The sequence below is a fragment of the Augochlora pura genome, chromosome 6 (assembly GCF_028453695.1).
Source record: "Augochlora pura isolate Apur16 chromosome 6, APUR_v2.2.1, whole genome shotgun sequence".
Lineage (NCBI taxonomy): Eukaryota > Metazoa > Arthropoda > Insecta > Hymenoptera > Halictidae > Augochlora > Augochlora pura.
In genome coordinates, this window is record NC_135777.1 from 7,994,442 (window position 1) to 8,010,173 (window position 15,732).

General features: G+C 38.5%; 2 protein-coding genes across 4 annotated transcripts in view; one reads left to right on the forward strand and one right to left on the reverse strand.

The window, feature by feature from the left end:
• Positions 1-2,038: 2,038 nt before the first annotated feature.
• Positions 2,039-9,972, forward strand: LOC144471718 (uncharacterized). Its single transcript, XM_078184039.1, has 6 exons — positions 2,039-4,009; positions 4,385-4,608; positions 6,271-6,460; positions 8,372-8,573; positions 9,535-9,729; positions 9,811-9,972. Exons 1-6 carry the CDS (start codon positions 3,909-3,911, stop codon positions 9,970-9,972), a joined length of 1,074 nt encoding a protein of 357 aa, XP_078040165.1. The 5' UTR covers positions 2,039-3,908.
• Positions 9,973-10,002: 30 nt separating this feature from the next.
• The window catches only part of Ssh (Protein phosphatase Slingshot), a 33,937-nt gene continuing 28,207 nt past the window's right edge, over positions 10,003-15,732 (reverse strand). For all 3 annotated transcript variants that reach the window (XM_078184030.1, XM_078184029.1, XM_078184031.1), the window contains exon 6: positions 10,003-15,380. In XM_078184030.1, coding sequence (XP_078040156.1) covers positions 13,462-15,380 — 1,919 coding nt within the window. In that variant the 3' untranslated portion in view covers positions 10,003-13,461. The remainder of the gene's footprint in view (positions 15,381-15,732) is intronic.

Consider the following 15,732-nt stretch of genomic DNA (forward strand, 5'->3'; position numbering starts at 1 on the left):
TAAAATTTAATATAACGATTTTAGTTTCAACGTCTTGTATACTATAATAAAAATTATTGATTATATAAATAAATATATGTTTGTTAATTTTGTCGAACAACATAAAATAGCTGCTTCAGTGCTCGATGTTAGTTAACTCTAAACCTATCGTCCCTTAAAAATAACTCCTCTTTCATTTTCAAATACTTTAAACTATAAAGTATCTCTGATACGAAATGATTGGATAAAAATTTAAATAAATTCCCTCTTGATGTTGTTATAAAGCAACACACATTAATCGCTTTCAATGTTCACTAGGTTTACTGTTTATTGCGTTGAAGGAGAGCATTATATCCACTATTTGACACTTTAAACATGAATATCTTAAAAGCAGGCAAAATGTTTCCATTGAATGTCATAGTTGTCATCTTGTTTTAAATTAAGAATATTCTCCATCTTTTTATCATAATATGACAACGATTTAGAATAAACGAGGCGGGAAATGCAAGATTTAATTAAAAAATATTTTATAAAGTTTGTCTTTGTAGTAAATATTTTAATAATAAAATCTTTTATGAAACTATGAAAATTTTTGTTTATTACTGTAATATTTCTTTAAGGATATACTTCAATTTGACATGATTCAAGATGTTACAATCTTTAAGGTATTACGAAATATATGTATATAATATACAGTATTTCAGCAGCTTCCTGCTCCTCTCTCAGCTTTTTAGAAAAAGATACGATTCGAGAAAGGGGTGTACAGTGCGCCATTCGAACTGCAAATGTTGCATTTTCGCAGCGTTGAATCTATAATTTATGTCGCAAATTCTGGTAACGTAATGTATTAATCTGTGGTTTGTTTAGTGCAATCACGTATCATTAATGACCACGTGATTTATGGAATCAACATACGTAATATGTATATGAGGCGACCTGGATTTCTTCAACAAAACGGAATCGACATATTCTACGAACAAAAATTGGTAAAAATGTAATATAAACATAGATTCAGAAAAAGCTTTTTTAAACAATATATAAAAATATGCAACAATAGCGACCTGATTTTCATTAGACGTAAAAAATATGTTAATAACATGTTTATATGTTAAAATATATTTATTTGCATTTATTTGTCCAAGCTATTCGTCCAATTTTTCATAGATATCTACGCTGTATTCTAAACAAAATTTTAAATGGAACTAATATGTATATTACAAATACAGATAAATGTACAGTCTGTTATTAATTCGTATTGTTTTTATAATTTTTTAATGAAATATTAAAAATTTTACTTTATTTCTGCTCGGAGAATATCGTTTGGCCCAAAAACCCTGAAACATCCAGCATGTGTATATAAATACGTTGTTAATGTATCTAAAGCTTTACAAAGCGGAAATATAGCATGCAATGTGTTGAATTGCAATGACTGAATATGTTATTTTTAATATCAGTCATTGTCTGCCCGATTGTACGAATTTATTGTTAAATCTTAAACGTGAAATACTACAAGAATTAATGTATCATTGCTTATTTGCGGTATTTGACGACTATTTACATTCCATTGATTGAATTCTTATAAGTTATGTTTAATATACCAAGACTTTCCAGATTACAGAAAAAGTTTTTTGAAATATTAGGTACTTCGTTTTCCATTGATATGTTATATGTATCAATATATCACCTGTACGCCAATTTTGACTCGAGCTTTTTGGAAAGTAACAAAAGATACCTCTATGATAATTCAGTTACTAATTTTTTTGCATTTAACTTCAAATAAAAGTAAGTTTACTTGTTCAACTTGAAATTGCACTCAAAATTTGTCATTATTTCAGACTTTTGTATTTGGTTAGAGATGTATGAACGTTGATTATATCTATATAATGGAAAAAATTGAACCATGCATTTGAGCAGAATTCATGTTTCCAATAAATATGAAAAAATATGACGTTATCCAGATCAAATATAGTTCTTAACTTTGTCTTTTCAGCAGATTTTCTCTAGTAGTAATAGTATAAATCTAATAGTATAAAGAAATATGTCAGGTTGTGTGATTTCTTGTTGTTGCATAATTTTAGGAACATATTGAAGAACGGGAATTATAGTAACACTTTGACGTCCGTACTTGTGATAGAAATAATTTGGTACGACGCCGGTATTTTCTTTCTAGTTGTAAACAAAATGCCAATGCGTTGTATACGGCACTTTGAAAATTGATTGACACTAGATTAACAGCATGCATACCAAAGCGAATGAGTGATAATATTAAGAAATTAGTGGTTATAAAAAGAGATGATTTAATAAAAAAAGTTAAAGTAACGTAGAGAAATAAAATAACAATAACAGTATAGCTCAACTATAGATTAGTTTCACTTTTTTATACATATACAATTGTATTTGAACTTCAGATTGATAATTAAAATGTAATAATAGAGGCGAAGTAGTTTTAGTAATAGCAAAAACTTTAATGTAAAAGTATGGACCAAGATACAGTTATTATCTGTATAATAAGGAAATATTATTATTATTTGTTAGTTATATTTTATTCCTAAGATCTATCCAAATGACTTTTCGCATTATATTATAAATTAACAAAATATCTATTTAAACATAAAAAAATGAATAGGTATGCCATCTAATGACAAAACTTAGAAATAGGAGAAGAAAATTGCAGCCGATGTAGTTCTCTCTATTGTCAACAATCTATATATCAGTTATTCACATTCTAAATATTAATATTCTAAACATTAAATATTCCGAATGTTAAATAGTTTACTTTTATTTTAGTTACGTCCTTGCGAAAGAGTTGCAACATGGATTATAGTCGTTCGTAATAGGCTGGTCCAACGCACAAATATATATTTAAACCTTCAATATTTTAAACACTAATTTAATCGTAGATAAAGTAGGAATTTTTAGTGCACTTTTCTTAGTGTCCTCTTTTATTTGGCGTAAAACATATTTTTCATGATGTCCATTATTTAAGATTTTCTTATTGTTTGTTTTTGTTTTGTTAGAAATATGATCTTCATTTTGGTATTTTTTAGAATATACTTCACTATAGTTCGACTTTTATTTACCATTTTAGCAATTTATTTTAGGAAATCCCTTGATTTTAATGGAAAATTACTCATTCTTCTATTGTTCTCTGCCTTTTCCTTTTTTTCTATTTTGATTGAAATCGTTTAAAACGTGTACTGGGACTTAACTTGATACTTAATAATGAAGACAATATTCAAAAAACAATTGACAATTATTCCAGGAAATCATCGAATGCTACAGATAAACAATTTTTAGTGTAACTATCGTTTCATAGATTTCATTAAAGACTGATTTTTACATGTTTTTATAGGAAACTGTACATTACTTTATATATGAAATCATTAAATAAATTACGTAATATATTTCTGTATAAATTATAACAGTTAATTCAAATACTTCATTTATTTCTTTGAATAGCAACTTGTATTGTAACCATGAAGTTATGAAATAGATTACTAATGTCGCAATGGAGTCTGAAGTTATCTCGATTTCTGTATCTACCCTATTCTGTACACATTAATTCTGAATTGATCGTCAGTTTTACGTTTCAAATTATGGTTAACCTTAAATTCGTCGGATCAATAATACATTAGAATGACTGCTTTGTCACCTGGTAAAGTGTTACATGAAAATTTCTAGATCTCAATCCAGCCACGATTTCATATGAAATGGTACGTATAGTGACGCATTGACTATAATTTGACTTGATTTGACGCGACGTTCGCAAGATAAGTAGATCATAAATTCTTTTTACATATTCGTGTATTGCTTTCTTTGTTTTCATTTATATAATTAAAATGCGCATTTGCTTCGATAACGGAAATATATTTTAATCGGTTTCTCTCCTCTCGCCAATAGCATCGGTGAGAAAGAGTTTCTGGTAGACGATGGATCCTCTATTAAGTTCCAGTCAAGACAGTAACGTCGGCGGATTGTCATTGCACGACCGAGTTCAAATTGATGGCAATGTGACTATCCTCAGACAGCTGTACGCATATTTAGTCTACCTAGAACTACCAGAGCGGTTAAAATGATCAAACAGGATACATAAACGCAATTAGTCGCGTGCTGTACCATATGTTGATTGAAGTTTCAATAAAAGCGATTTTGTAACGTGTAAAATGAAATGAAATCCCGTCAATTTGATCGCTTGGTGTTTCTAGCGTTAAGTAGAATGGCTGGCAAACGGATAGATCGAGTAGATGCATCCGTTAAATTTCTTTGGAATCTATCTTTTTCATTAATTTCATTCCAAAATTGCATTTTTGTAACCTAGACGTTTAATCAAAGAAGATTAAGATTCTAAATATGCTTTCGAACTGATTCTCTGAATTCTTCGATTTATGTAGCAATCTTGTTTTAGAGACGCTGATCAAGATGTTCTCTGCATATGTTACACGGAGGCCCGTGACTTCTTGGCAGCTGGATTAACCGACGGCACGGTGAAACTATACAAACTGAACTCTGAGGTAGATGTATTGACATTGCGGGACATTGAAACTATTCAAAAACCAAGCCCGACAACAGCGGTTAAGCACAGGCCTGTTAGTAAATCGCATCCGATCAAGAAAACGATAACTGCAACATGTTAGTAACATTTGAACACATAAATTACCATTTAATTTATATCCGGTGAGCCGATACTTAATCAGTATAAAGAAGTTTTAGTAATTTAACAATTAACGAAGTAAACTTTTAAAGACAGTCATAAAGGGCTTAGACAATTAACCCTTTGCACCACGATTCCTTTCACGATGAATTAATTAGCACTTATTCGTTCTTGATAATTACCCTGATAGGACCGGACGGTTTTGTTTCTTGTACTATTTTTCTTAACTTTCGTCTCTATACTTTGATAACAGAAGAATTAAATTTTATTTTGTCGTTCTAGAAGAAATTAATGATATTCATATTTAGTAGATCTTGTGTGAAATCTTTGTAACGAGTCTGTCTCGTTATTATAGTGCAAGGGGTTAAGATGGTGAAAACTGTCCTTCAATTACTGTTATACCGTTCGATAGCTGATAAAGAAACACTCATCCGTGCAAAATTAGATTGTGTGCTTCTCTGTCGATTTCTTTTCTTGGATGGCTTTTTGAAATTTTGAAAAAATATGGCTTATTTTAAACATTCTGCCGCATATTAATAGAATTTTTCCAGATTTTTCAGTTACAAATTGTGATTATAAAAAATGAAAAAAAAAAAAATTTCGGAAAATTGAAGATTTCTCGAAAAACTAAAATATGGGTTATTTTTACATTAATTCACTGATAAGATAATATCATAAGCAGTGTGTTCAATTTTTCTTCGGTTTTTCGGCCGAATGCGCCATTGTCAAAAAAGAAAAATGAAAATCGAATGTATATGACATTTTTGCTGTGAGAATAAAGGTTACTACTTGTTAAGTGTACCGCAAGTGTGAATAACATAATTTTATACGTTATTATATTGAAGTAAACAATTCTTCAACTTAGATAACGCGATTTAAGAAAAAGAGGAAATTGCGGTGTGCGGTTGGCGGAGTGGTTAAGGTTAAGAAGTTCACTTCCCGCTGAAGACAGAGTTTTCTTTTTTCCAAACATACTTTATTTTTCCAATTTCATATCACATTATTTATTCGCACAACTTTAAAAATATTCTTGTAGTGTATTAAAAATATGTTTAATATTTAAAAAATATTTTAATGAAAATACATACATACGAAAATAGTTTTAGAGTATCTCTTACTTTATCGATTCTCTGGCTGTATATGTTTACCGTTACGATTTTGTTTAACATTTTTTTCACATTACAATTTATTAATTTAGTTTCTAAGTTTTTAATAAATACGGATAAAAACAGGAAAGTGTTCGCCCTAGGAACCAATTTTATGTTTCAAATATGTTGGGTAGACTGTGAATAAGTCTTTTTGATAATCACAGTTTACAACCGAAAAATCTGAAGAAATTCTATAATGTGCATCTGCATGTTCAAAATAAGCGAGACGTTTTTTTCAAAATTTTAGGAAGTCACCGAAGGGAGGAAATCGACAGAACAGCGTGCAATCTAATTTACCCTGTAATTACCATCACGGACAAGTTAGTAGGTTGAAATTTTGCATCGACGAATTTTTCTTTATCAGATATCAAACGGTATAAGAGTAATAATAAAATAATAAAAATAATAAATCATTAAGGGCAGTTTCGACCATCTTAATCGGTTAGGCTATTTGGCAAACTTCGACAAAGTTTTCATTTTTACCAATTGTAGATGCAAATGGATGCGTGAAATGTTGGCATTATCCGAGTTCCCAATGCATCTACACGATTCGGGAGAAAAGGCAGACCCTTGGTTTGTCTTATCATTCCCATTTGCCGAAATTCGTCACCACGGGGGATGATGCGAAGCTATACTTGTACGATGAAGAAACCAATACGCTGGAGAGAATATTTCAAGCAAGGTTTGCTGTGATACACTGTACTTTATTTCAATTCGTAAACCTTAAGGGTTTAGTTATATTCGAGATTTGATTTATTATGCGGTACTCATAGAACGATAGGCTAAATAGGGCTAAAGTGAAAATACCATGTCAAAATAATTATTAATTATTAATTATTATTGTAATATCCAGAACAGATGAATCTTGACGTTTTTGTCGTCAGATTCAACAGGGCAATTTCTTAGGTACACCTGCTTTTGTAAATATCAAAATAATGCCATTACTTGTACTGGCGAAATCACAGACCATGTACCAGAGTAGGCAGGACACCATAAGGGATTCCGTGTCACATGTTCTGCAATACCGATATCATCGAAAACGAGAGGTTTTCTTGCGAGTTCTGATTAAATAGAACAGTCAGCTAGCAAACTACATAAGGCTGCAACACAGAAATTTTGTTTCCATTCTACAACGTTGACGCGTGAGTTCTAGACTTTCCAGTCTATTCCTACACCTCGTCTGTCATAATACGTTCAAATAGATTTATCGATAGGGTAAAAATTCTCTGGAATTACACAGGGGGCACCGTCTAATGTTTTTAAAAATTATCCGCAGTTGGTAAAATGTCAACCGGTTTAAGTATTTGACCACTGCGTGTAATGGCGCTAAATTTAAAGGAAATAGGTTTAATACAGTGGCGCCATCTATTTGAAAATGGAAAATCTTGGAAGTTATCGTCCGTGGTTAATTGTGGTAATTTGACAATTTTCCTACTACGAGTAACGTAGCTAATTTTACATTTTTAGCAAGCTATGACTCGCGTAGAATTTTACATCTTATGACGGAATTGATATGAATCATATGTCGCGATGCTTGCAATAATATACTAGCTTTTTTTTGACACGAAATTGATAGAGAAAATTCCCTTGAATATTTCTAGACCATCCAAATTTTCTTTCAGTCTATTCGTCATCGATAAATTCTTATTGCAGAAACGTTAGAGAGCATGTCGGATGATTGAAATTCTATTATGATTTCGCAGAAGCAATCAATTTTGACAAAATATTATATACATTTATTCTACATTATCTCCTAAACGTGGATATTTGTCAGGGTATTGATCCAACATCAATATGCATTACATTTATATTAGATACACTTGATTTTGGTATAAAAACTCATCATTCAGAAAGCATATTTCGTATAATTAACTTACTGACGGAACATCGAACATATTTGCGAAGTGTCGCCGAAAAATCGTCGACGACAACGAATCTAACTCGCCGGAGAATCCGTCTCTTTAAATTGTCGTGTCAGAATCAGCAGATCGTTCTCTCGGTGTAAATAAACTTCAATCAGAGACATTTATTTGACACATAACAGTCTTAGCGTAATCGCGCCGAATGAAAAATGGGACAAGTTTCTCCTTTTTACAATTGTAGTATGTTCACTTCGCGGCTAGCATAATGACAATTAATAACAGTTCGAAGGCACGAAGAGTTTAGAGCCCTGGGATCAAACAAACGATGCCAGAATTCTTACAATGTAGATGCTTTGTTCTCGTTTCACGGCGATCCTGTCCGTACTAACTTCACTCACAATTTGTTTAATCGTTTACAGCGAGTATCTCTGCAATGTCTCTCCTTCTCCGTTCGCGAATGATTTCCAAAAAACGTTTGGAACGAGTTCCAGAACGTTCATTCCAAATGTGATTATTTTCATGTATGTACAGTAATTCCACCATCTACGACGACTACATACACATATTTACAATTGTATCGCTAGTAATCTCATTGTCAGTATTACGTTCAACCTGCGATTATTTCCACGATCATGATTTCGCTGAGGACCGCCCGGTTTGCGGAATTTCGCTCTACGATGCGTTCAGAACTAGCTTTTTTAGGGTATATTATCGCGTACTTCTCGTTCCAGCGACTCGTTGGAAGTCATGGACGGTCACAAGTCGAGGGTTTTCTGTGCGTGTTTCAACCCGAAATCGGCACACGAGCTGATCTCCGGTGGCTGGGATGACACGATTCAGTTCTGGGACACCAGACAACCCTATGCACTTAGACGCATTTCCGGTGTACACATGTGCGGCGACGGGCTCGACATCACGAAAAATGGCAAAGAGGTATTTCGCGCAGAGAGTTGTCCGTTGCTATGTTACTTAACGAGACGAATATAAAATATAGCTTTCTTCGAATTACGAAAATAATTATAGTTAGAAACATGACGCAGCTATCAAAAGTTGTCGGACAAGTGTATTCTATCCTTAAAATTGCCGTAAGTCTTTATAAAGCACTCGAACGAACGGGTCTGAGCCCTTGTACGGTATTTTGGTTGTGTCTGGTCCATATGAATTTCATTTTTGATGTATAATTAGTTCTCGAGTGACTTTCAAATTGCGAGATAATTCATTTATTTCGCGGTTTCCATTGGACCGACGAATAAATTCGTAGAGTTTTTGTCTTTGTTTCGCCGTTAGAATAACTCGATGAAAATCGAAGAATAGCGGATGTCGAAAATGCTGACTTTTGCTTCCAAGATATTCCACTTCTCAGTCTAAAAATTATGAAAAATTCAATTATTCGAAAAGCGATTGAGACAGTTATGTATAATCGAAAGAAATGTCTGGAATTGACAAATCGTTAAAAGCAGAAACACTACGAACGTATTCGTCAAGCCAATAATGTAAGACTGCCAAGAAAAGTTTTCTCTAAAGCGAATATTGTCTTCACGTAACAAAAAATTGTTGTCATACATTGAGGGTCATCACGATGAAAGTGACCATTGCGATTATTACGAAAATGAGAATCCTGGATACGATCGAGAGTGTCGAGAACGTACCAAAGCTAGAATAGAAGCCGGCGCTTCTGTTTAAGCACGAAAATATCTCGAACCTAAAGAGTGTAATACAGATAAGCGAACGCTCCAAATCAAGAAGAAGAATCTCAGTAATTCTATATAAGGACAACATCCGAGTAGTTCGAGATTCGAACTTTATTGCGTTACAGCTTACTTCGTTACAGCTGAAAGTTTAACCGACACGAAACGAGATTAACGGCGCCCCTAACGATACATTCTGTGGATAGATCATGTCCTGTGCTTGGCAAAGAGAGAACCCTATTCAGTTGTGGGACTATGGCAGCGGAAAGTTGCTCGTGTCCCTAGAACCCGACAGCTATTCGTCGTTGCTCTATTGCGGGAAATACGTGACGAACATGTTCCTCGGGTGCGGGGGCGCGGATGTGAATCTCTTCAGGGTGATCGACTTAAGGTCGCACGCCGTAAGTGTCCAGTAGAAGTTCGTTCCTCCGGTTCTATCGACGATCGTTAACCTAACACGCTGTTGCATTCCTCTTCGACAGACATTGGCGATGGTCAGAAATTTGAGCGGAGGCACGTACAGCATGGACATAGGGCCGGTGAACCCGAAGCACGCGAAGAAAACAAAAACGGCGACCGTGGTGCCGCAAATCGCGTTCTGCGCCGGAAGACGGATCTTCGAGATAGACGCTCAACCTGGCTGACGATGCTCGCGACACGACATCGTACTCTGTGTCTACGCCTTGTCTCTGAAAATTAAACGTTTGCAACGACAGCTAAAACTGTGTTTATCTTCCGTTGTTATCCGTCCGGGTAGCCGGTCGTAAATGCAGAAAACAAGAAGAAGAAGAAGAAGAAGAACTGTGTCTCAGAGGACGAATCGTTCGGATCGTTTTATTGTTTCTCTGTTCGGCGATGATGTGGATGATAAAGTGAATACTTTGTCCGCCGCGGAATTTTCAAACGCAAAGCAAAACATTGCCGAAGTAACATTCTTTTATTCTAATATAATGTGTTACAGTTTAATAGCATTCGCTCTCAGGGATTGTTCTTGTTTCTCAAATACCTCGTCTGAGAGACAACAGCAGTTAGAATGAACGTATGAGAAAATTATTTGCAAAATTATCTCGGTAATAAAATATATTTCTACACACACAGTCATCGCGGTGCATCATATCAAAACGAGCCTCGCATTCGTTATCATCCGGGGGCGAATTCGGGAGGAGGGGGGGAGGGAGGGAGGGGGAGGATGAGTCGGGTGCGATTGGGAGGAGTATAAAATTGGTCAACATGGCTTTGCGAACGCAAACAGAACGAGCGGTCCGATGATATGTCTGTAAACGACGACCTTGACGTTTCTTTCTTTATCTTTCTTTCTCCTTTGTTTCTGTTTCCTTTTGTCTACGTTTTCTCGCGTTTTCTTTTTCCTGGGAACACACGACGCAGCATTCCCAAAAGCAGCGTTCCCCGTTTGATCATTGCGTTTCCTCGAGTCGCAATGCTCGAATATCCCCGCCGGAGAACCGTCGTCATTGGTTAGTAAAAAAGCAGTACAGTCAACCGAATGGATAATAAATCGGGTCGCGCGACGATGCCGCGATCGTGGGGTGGGTGTTGGGTGCAAAGTGTTACAGTTGATAATTCGATTGGTCGAACAGAGGCGCGCGTAAGGGCCGGTCCAACGGTCCTGCGTCTCCTCCGGGAAAATAGAGGGTTTCGCTACCTTTTTCTCTCTTCTCGCATACAATCTCGTGCACCATCCTAATCACATCATTTGCACTAAATTACTAATAGTTATAGCTTAAACGTTACGTCGCTCCGAGGTCTCCAATTCTCGTCCTCGTTTTCTTTGTATTTTTTGTATACAACATCTCTTTATCGCTAGGCGCCTCGGCAAAATCACAAAACGCGACGAAAGGAGGAGCCAGCTTGGACGTGCGCGCGGACCTCGGACCTTTCGTTCACAGCCTGACCGAGCCGACGCTCCCCTCTCACCTTCGAACGCATTCAAGACTGGCTCCGCCTTTCTATTTTTTCTTTTTCACCGTCTTTCTCTCTTTCATTTTTTACATGACGTCCCTCGCGAAGCATCACGTTTGATTCCAAGCCCATTAGGTCTCTTGACGACATGTCGTAGGAATAACAGTTTCCGTGTCTTGAATGAATAGTATTGTACAACCTTAGGTTTAGCGAAACTGAATGTACAGTATTTCTATGTAAATATCCAAAAGCATGTAAAATGCATGGATGGTGCAATAAATATCTATTTATCTATCTATTTTTTCACTGTCTCACAAAACTGATGCAATATAGAAACTTTCTGTATCATTCTCTTTCGTTCTATCGTCCTCTCTTTCATCTTTTTTTTTTTGTTACAAAGATTCTCGCCTCGCGCGCACTAAATTATCCGCCAACGGTGGCTGGAACGAAAGACTGATGATAATAGCGTCTCCTATGAAAATATCATCATTTGTATCGTTCGTTTCGATAAAAGCAGGCGCAACGACGTAAAAAGCACAATTTCGCAGGTACTAGAGATTAACGAAAGCCGATACAAAGAACATGCCGTATGCGCATCGGCTAACATTCAAGAATTTCGTGAAACGCATAAATCGCACCAGCTCCGAACATCGATCCACAACGTGGATTAAAACGTGGCTAGGGCGATAGAATTGTTCGTATTCAAATAACAACAACGATAGCAACTAATTTCGCTTTTAAGAAATTTATCGCGCATAATATGATAATACTACTATGCTTGAAAATTTTTTATTAAACAAATACCGTGTCGCTAGAAAGCGTTAATACCGACCACAAAGAAAGGAAACATCGTTTCTTTAATGTAAAATTCAAAATTGCACATATCTTTAAGATGCTTCCCCACTGTTAACATCCGACTGTTGCGTTGAAAACTTGTTGTATGCTTTACTAAATAAATCTATTATCAACAGTCTTTCGTGACGCTGTTATTCAAAAAATTCCTATGAGTGATAATGTTACAGAGGGCAGTACAAGTTTGCAAATTGCATTTGTTTAAAGAAGTATCGAAAAAATAGGTGACCTGTCTTTATCTAATTATCGCGGAGTGTAGTACAAAGACTCTCGCGAGCAGCAGAGAATCTTCTCGCAACGGGTTCGCTTGGCCAACGAAACAAAAAACGAGAACTTTGACGAAGACAAGCCCATAGCTCGCAATGGACGCTAAAGATCCTTCGACGCTCGAGATCCACTCTTTGTCCATGATTTCGAGCGAAGTATATCCATTTGTCCGCAATGGATTCCTCCATTAAGCGCAAATACGAGTTATAGTTTACAATTTACAATATACAATAGCTCAAAACGGTCTTCGTACACTTCAAACCACTTGAGATTCTTTTGTAAGCCTTGCAAAGACTATATCACTAATTAAACCGTATAAGGTTCTCTTAAGAAACATGCATTTGCAGAAATCCCGAAGAAACTAGTAAAAATCATCTTTACGACCTTTTATTCTCGTTCCGCATCGAAAATTCAAAAGCAGGCACAATTTATAAAATTATGCCAGTGTGTACATGTTGGAAAATTCATCGAAATCAGTTGTTACAAAATAAGTTTGTCCGATTTAATGCGACTTTTCCTAACAGTGGAGCGACTATGACTAATTTCCTAATTCCAATTCCACGAACACAATTATTTTTGTTGATCGCTTGTAATGCCTAGCAATCGCAATCTAATTTTCAAAAAAATTTCTTTCAAATGTTCGTTGAGACGTAGAAACAAAAAAGCCGTACGAAAACAATATGTATTATTTTCCCCGTGAATCCTGCGCAATCGCAGTTTCCGCAAGATTTTTCGTACACGCGATGCATCGAGTCAATCCTGATAAATTCTCAAGATACCTCTAGTGGTTTGATCCGCGTTTGAAAAGTTGCTGCAGCACTTTAAGGAGTGTACGGTGCGTTTTTTTCAACAAACTGCAGGCACGGCAAGCAAAAACCCGTAGCGAGAACATTCGTTGCTTCACACACGCTCGACAATGGTGGGAAGCGGATACAAATCCCCGTCGATTTGTCGTCGAGTTCGAAGAGGACCATCCCCGACTCGTTGGCATCAGTAGAGATCACACAGTTTCATCGTGGCCACGTCAACATACCTATGCATTCAGGTACGCGCGCTCAGATTTCCCGACAGCGGGAGAACGTATCCCCCCCGTTTTACATGGTGTTGTAAACCGGACTATTATGCCTAGGCCTGACCTGCAGCCTGGCAAGAGGATGCGTCCTGCCGTGCTGTTGCTGCTTCTTGGTAATCGGGACAACGCTGGTCGAGGGAACCGGCGGCCTGCCAGGTGCTTCCGGGGTCTCGGTGAATAACGAGGACGACAGGTTGATCGGCGCTGACCTTCTACTGAACTCGGCGGTGGCCTTCGACTTCCTCGAGTCCGGCTTCACCTGAAACTTGCCGACGAGAACGCGGACCGACCGGTCCTCCGTGTTGTCCTGCGACGACGCGGCCGGCTTCTCTTCTTCTTTGGTTTCGGACGGGGCCTGAATCTTGGATTCATTGTGCGGGATCACCGGCGACGAGGGCAGACTTTGGATCTTGACATCCGACTTGGTGGACTTCGCCTCGAACTCTTTCTTGAGATTCTTGACGATGCCGGAGGTGCTTCGCGGGCATTCGGCCTCCGGCGAGTCGTCGACAGGCAGGCAACGCTTATTGTACATCGACTTGTTGCTAAGATTCTCCAGGACCATCTTGTGGTGCTTCACGGAAGGACACTGAGTGGTGTTGACGACGCAGGGACTGGAGGTCTCGCTCTCCGATCTGCAGGACCTCAACGCCGCCGGGAGGTCCGATTCCAAGGAGAGCGAGGACGGCTCCGGCGCGCTCGTCGAGAGTCTGCCGACCTGACGGATCGAGGGAGATGAAATGTCGATTCCCCTAATGGGACTCGGCGAGTTTCTAACAGTTCCTTTCGCGTCGACCTTAAAATTATTCTCTTGGCTAGGCGAGGAGTCCCTGCTCCGCGAGGTAGGGGATCCCGCCCGGTGCAGCAGCACAGGATTAAACGATTCCTCCTCGACAGGCAGTCGGTCCTTGCTCTCGGGATCCGAGGTCTGCGTGCACACGCGCTTCACCGTCCCCGAGGACGTGTTCTCCTCGAGCTTCTGCTTGGTGCGCTTCACCGTGCCAGGGTGCCAAGGTATTTCTTCCTTGTCGTAAGGAAACAAACCGCTAGAGCCAAGGGGGTCCGATGAACGCAAGTCATACGAGCCCCAGGAACTATTCCTTGACGGTAGCGTCGCCCAGGAACTGTGTACCGAGTTGTTATCCAGGACGACGGCACTGTCGTAACTGTTCCACGAGCTCTGCCGGCTCGGGGAGTCCCTCGTGACCGGCTCGCCGTGCCTTTCCTCCCGGTCGAACACTCTGTCCACTTGCGTGCTGAACGGATCACCGTCTTTCCTTGGTTTCCGGCCCGCTGCCGCCGCCGCCGCCGCTGCTGCCGCTGCCGCCGCCGCTGCCGCCGCTATCGCCGCCGGACACATCGTCATTATCGCGACACACTCACTTTCCGCACTCACTTCGTCGTTAGTCTTATCGTTACTACACAAATTGGTACACGTTGCATCGGTCGATGCAGTCCAGACTAGACATTCACTATTGTTACCACTCTCCGTTTTCTTGGCTGGTTCCTTATCACCGGGGTCCCAGACGTCCTGCTTCGCCTCCGACGTCTGTTGCGCTATCAGACCGTTCTCCTGTACACTGGCGATCGGACTCTGCGCCCGCGGCTTGTTGTCGCTGTCCGAAGTCGGGGAAGACGGCTTGCTGCTCACACCTTCGAACTGGCTCGTCAGGTTCAGCACCAGGCCTTTCCGCCTCTGCCCTTGCGTCTCCAGCTTGATGATTCTATTCTTGACGCTCGGTATATCGGGCGAGGGACTCGGCAAGTGAACGATCTGGTTCTGCGAAACGCTGTACGACTGACCGTTCCCGCATGGCATCAGAACGTTCCGAGCCTCCTGCGCCATGTCCGACTTCTGGTTTGTAGACCGGAGAAGATCCTCCCGCGTCACTTCTGTGCTTCCGGTCTTGTCTATGCTTTCCAGGGACTGGGACAACGGAACTGCAACGAAATTCAAACGATTAACAACTGAGAAACTGTGCCGCGGATCGTATTAACAATCTAATCTGACTTTATTCAACGGCAGTTTATAAAGCTATGGTATTCTAAACTTTATACTGTATCGACCGTTTATGGTCTAGAGTGTTTCCATTTTTTTGTTTCGCGTAGCTCGACACAACGAAATTAATTGGATGTATGCTGTTTGAATTAACCCTTTGTACTAGAAATGAAAACGAGATTTCATTATTTTGTGACAAAAATTCGGGAATGCAAGTACAAACGAAGACGTACGAACAACAATCGCGCGTTCTATTAGGGAAATGTTAAGGATGTAGAAATGCTGATCAAGACA

Bases quoted from the DNA above. Each gene is read 5' to 3' on its own strand.
- LOC144471718 (XM_078184039.1), top strand. From the start codon at position 3,909: ATGGATCCTCTATTAAGTTCCAGTCAAGACAGTAACGTCGGCGGATTG. The intron at 4,010-4,384 runs GTACGCATATTT...ATCTTGTTTTAG, and splicing joins GTGACTATCCTCAGACAGCT to AGACGCTGATCAAGATGTTC. The intron at 9,730-9,810 runs GTAAGTGTCCAG...CCTCTTCGACAG, and splicing joins TCGACTTAAGGTCGCACGCC to ACATTGGCGATGGTCAGAAA.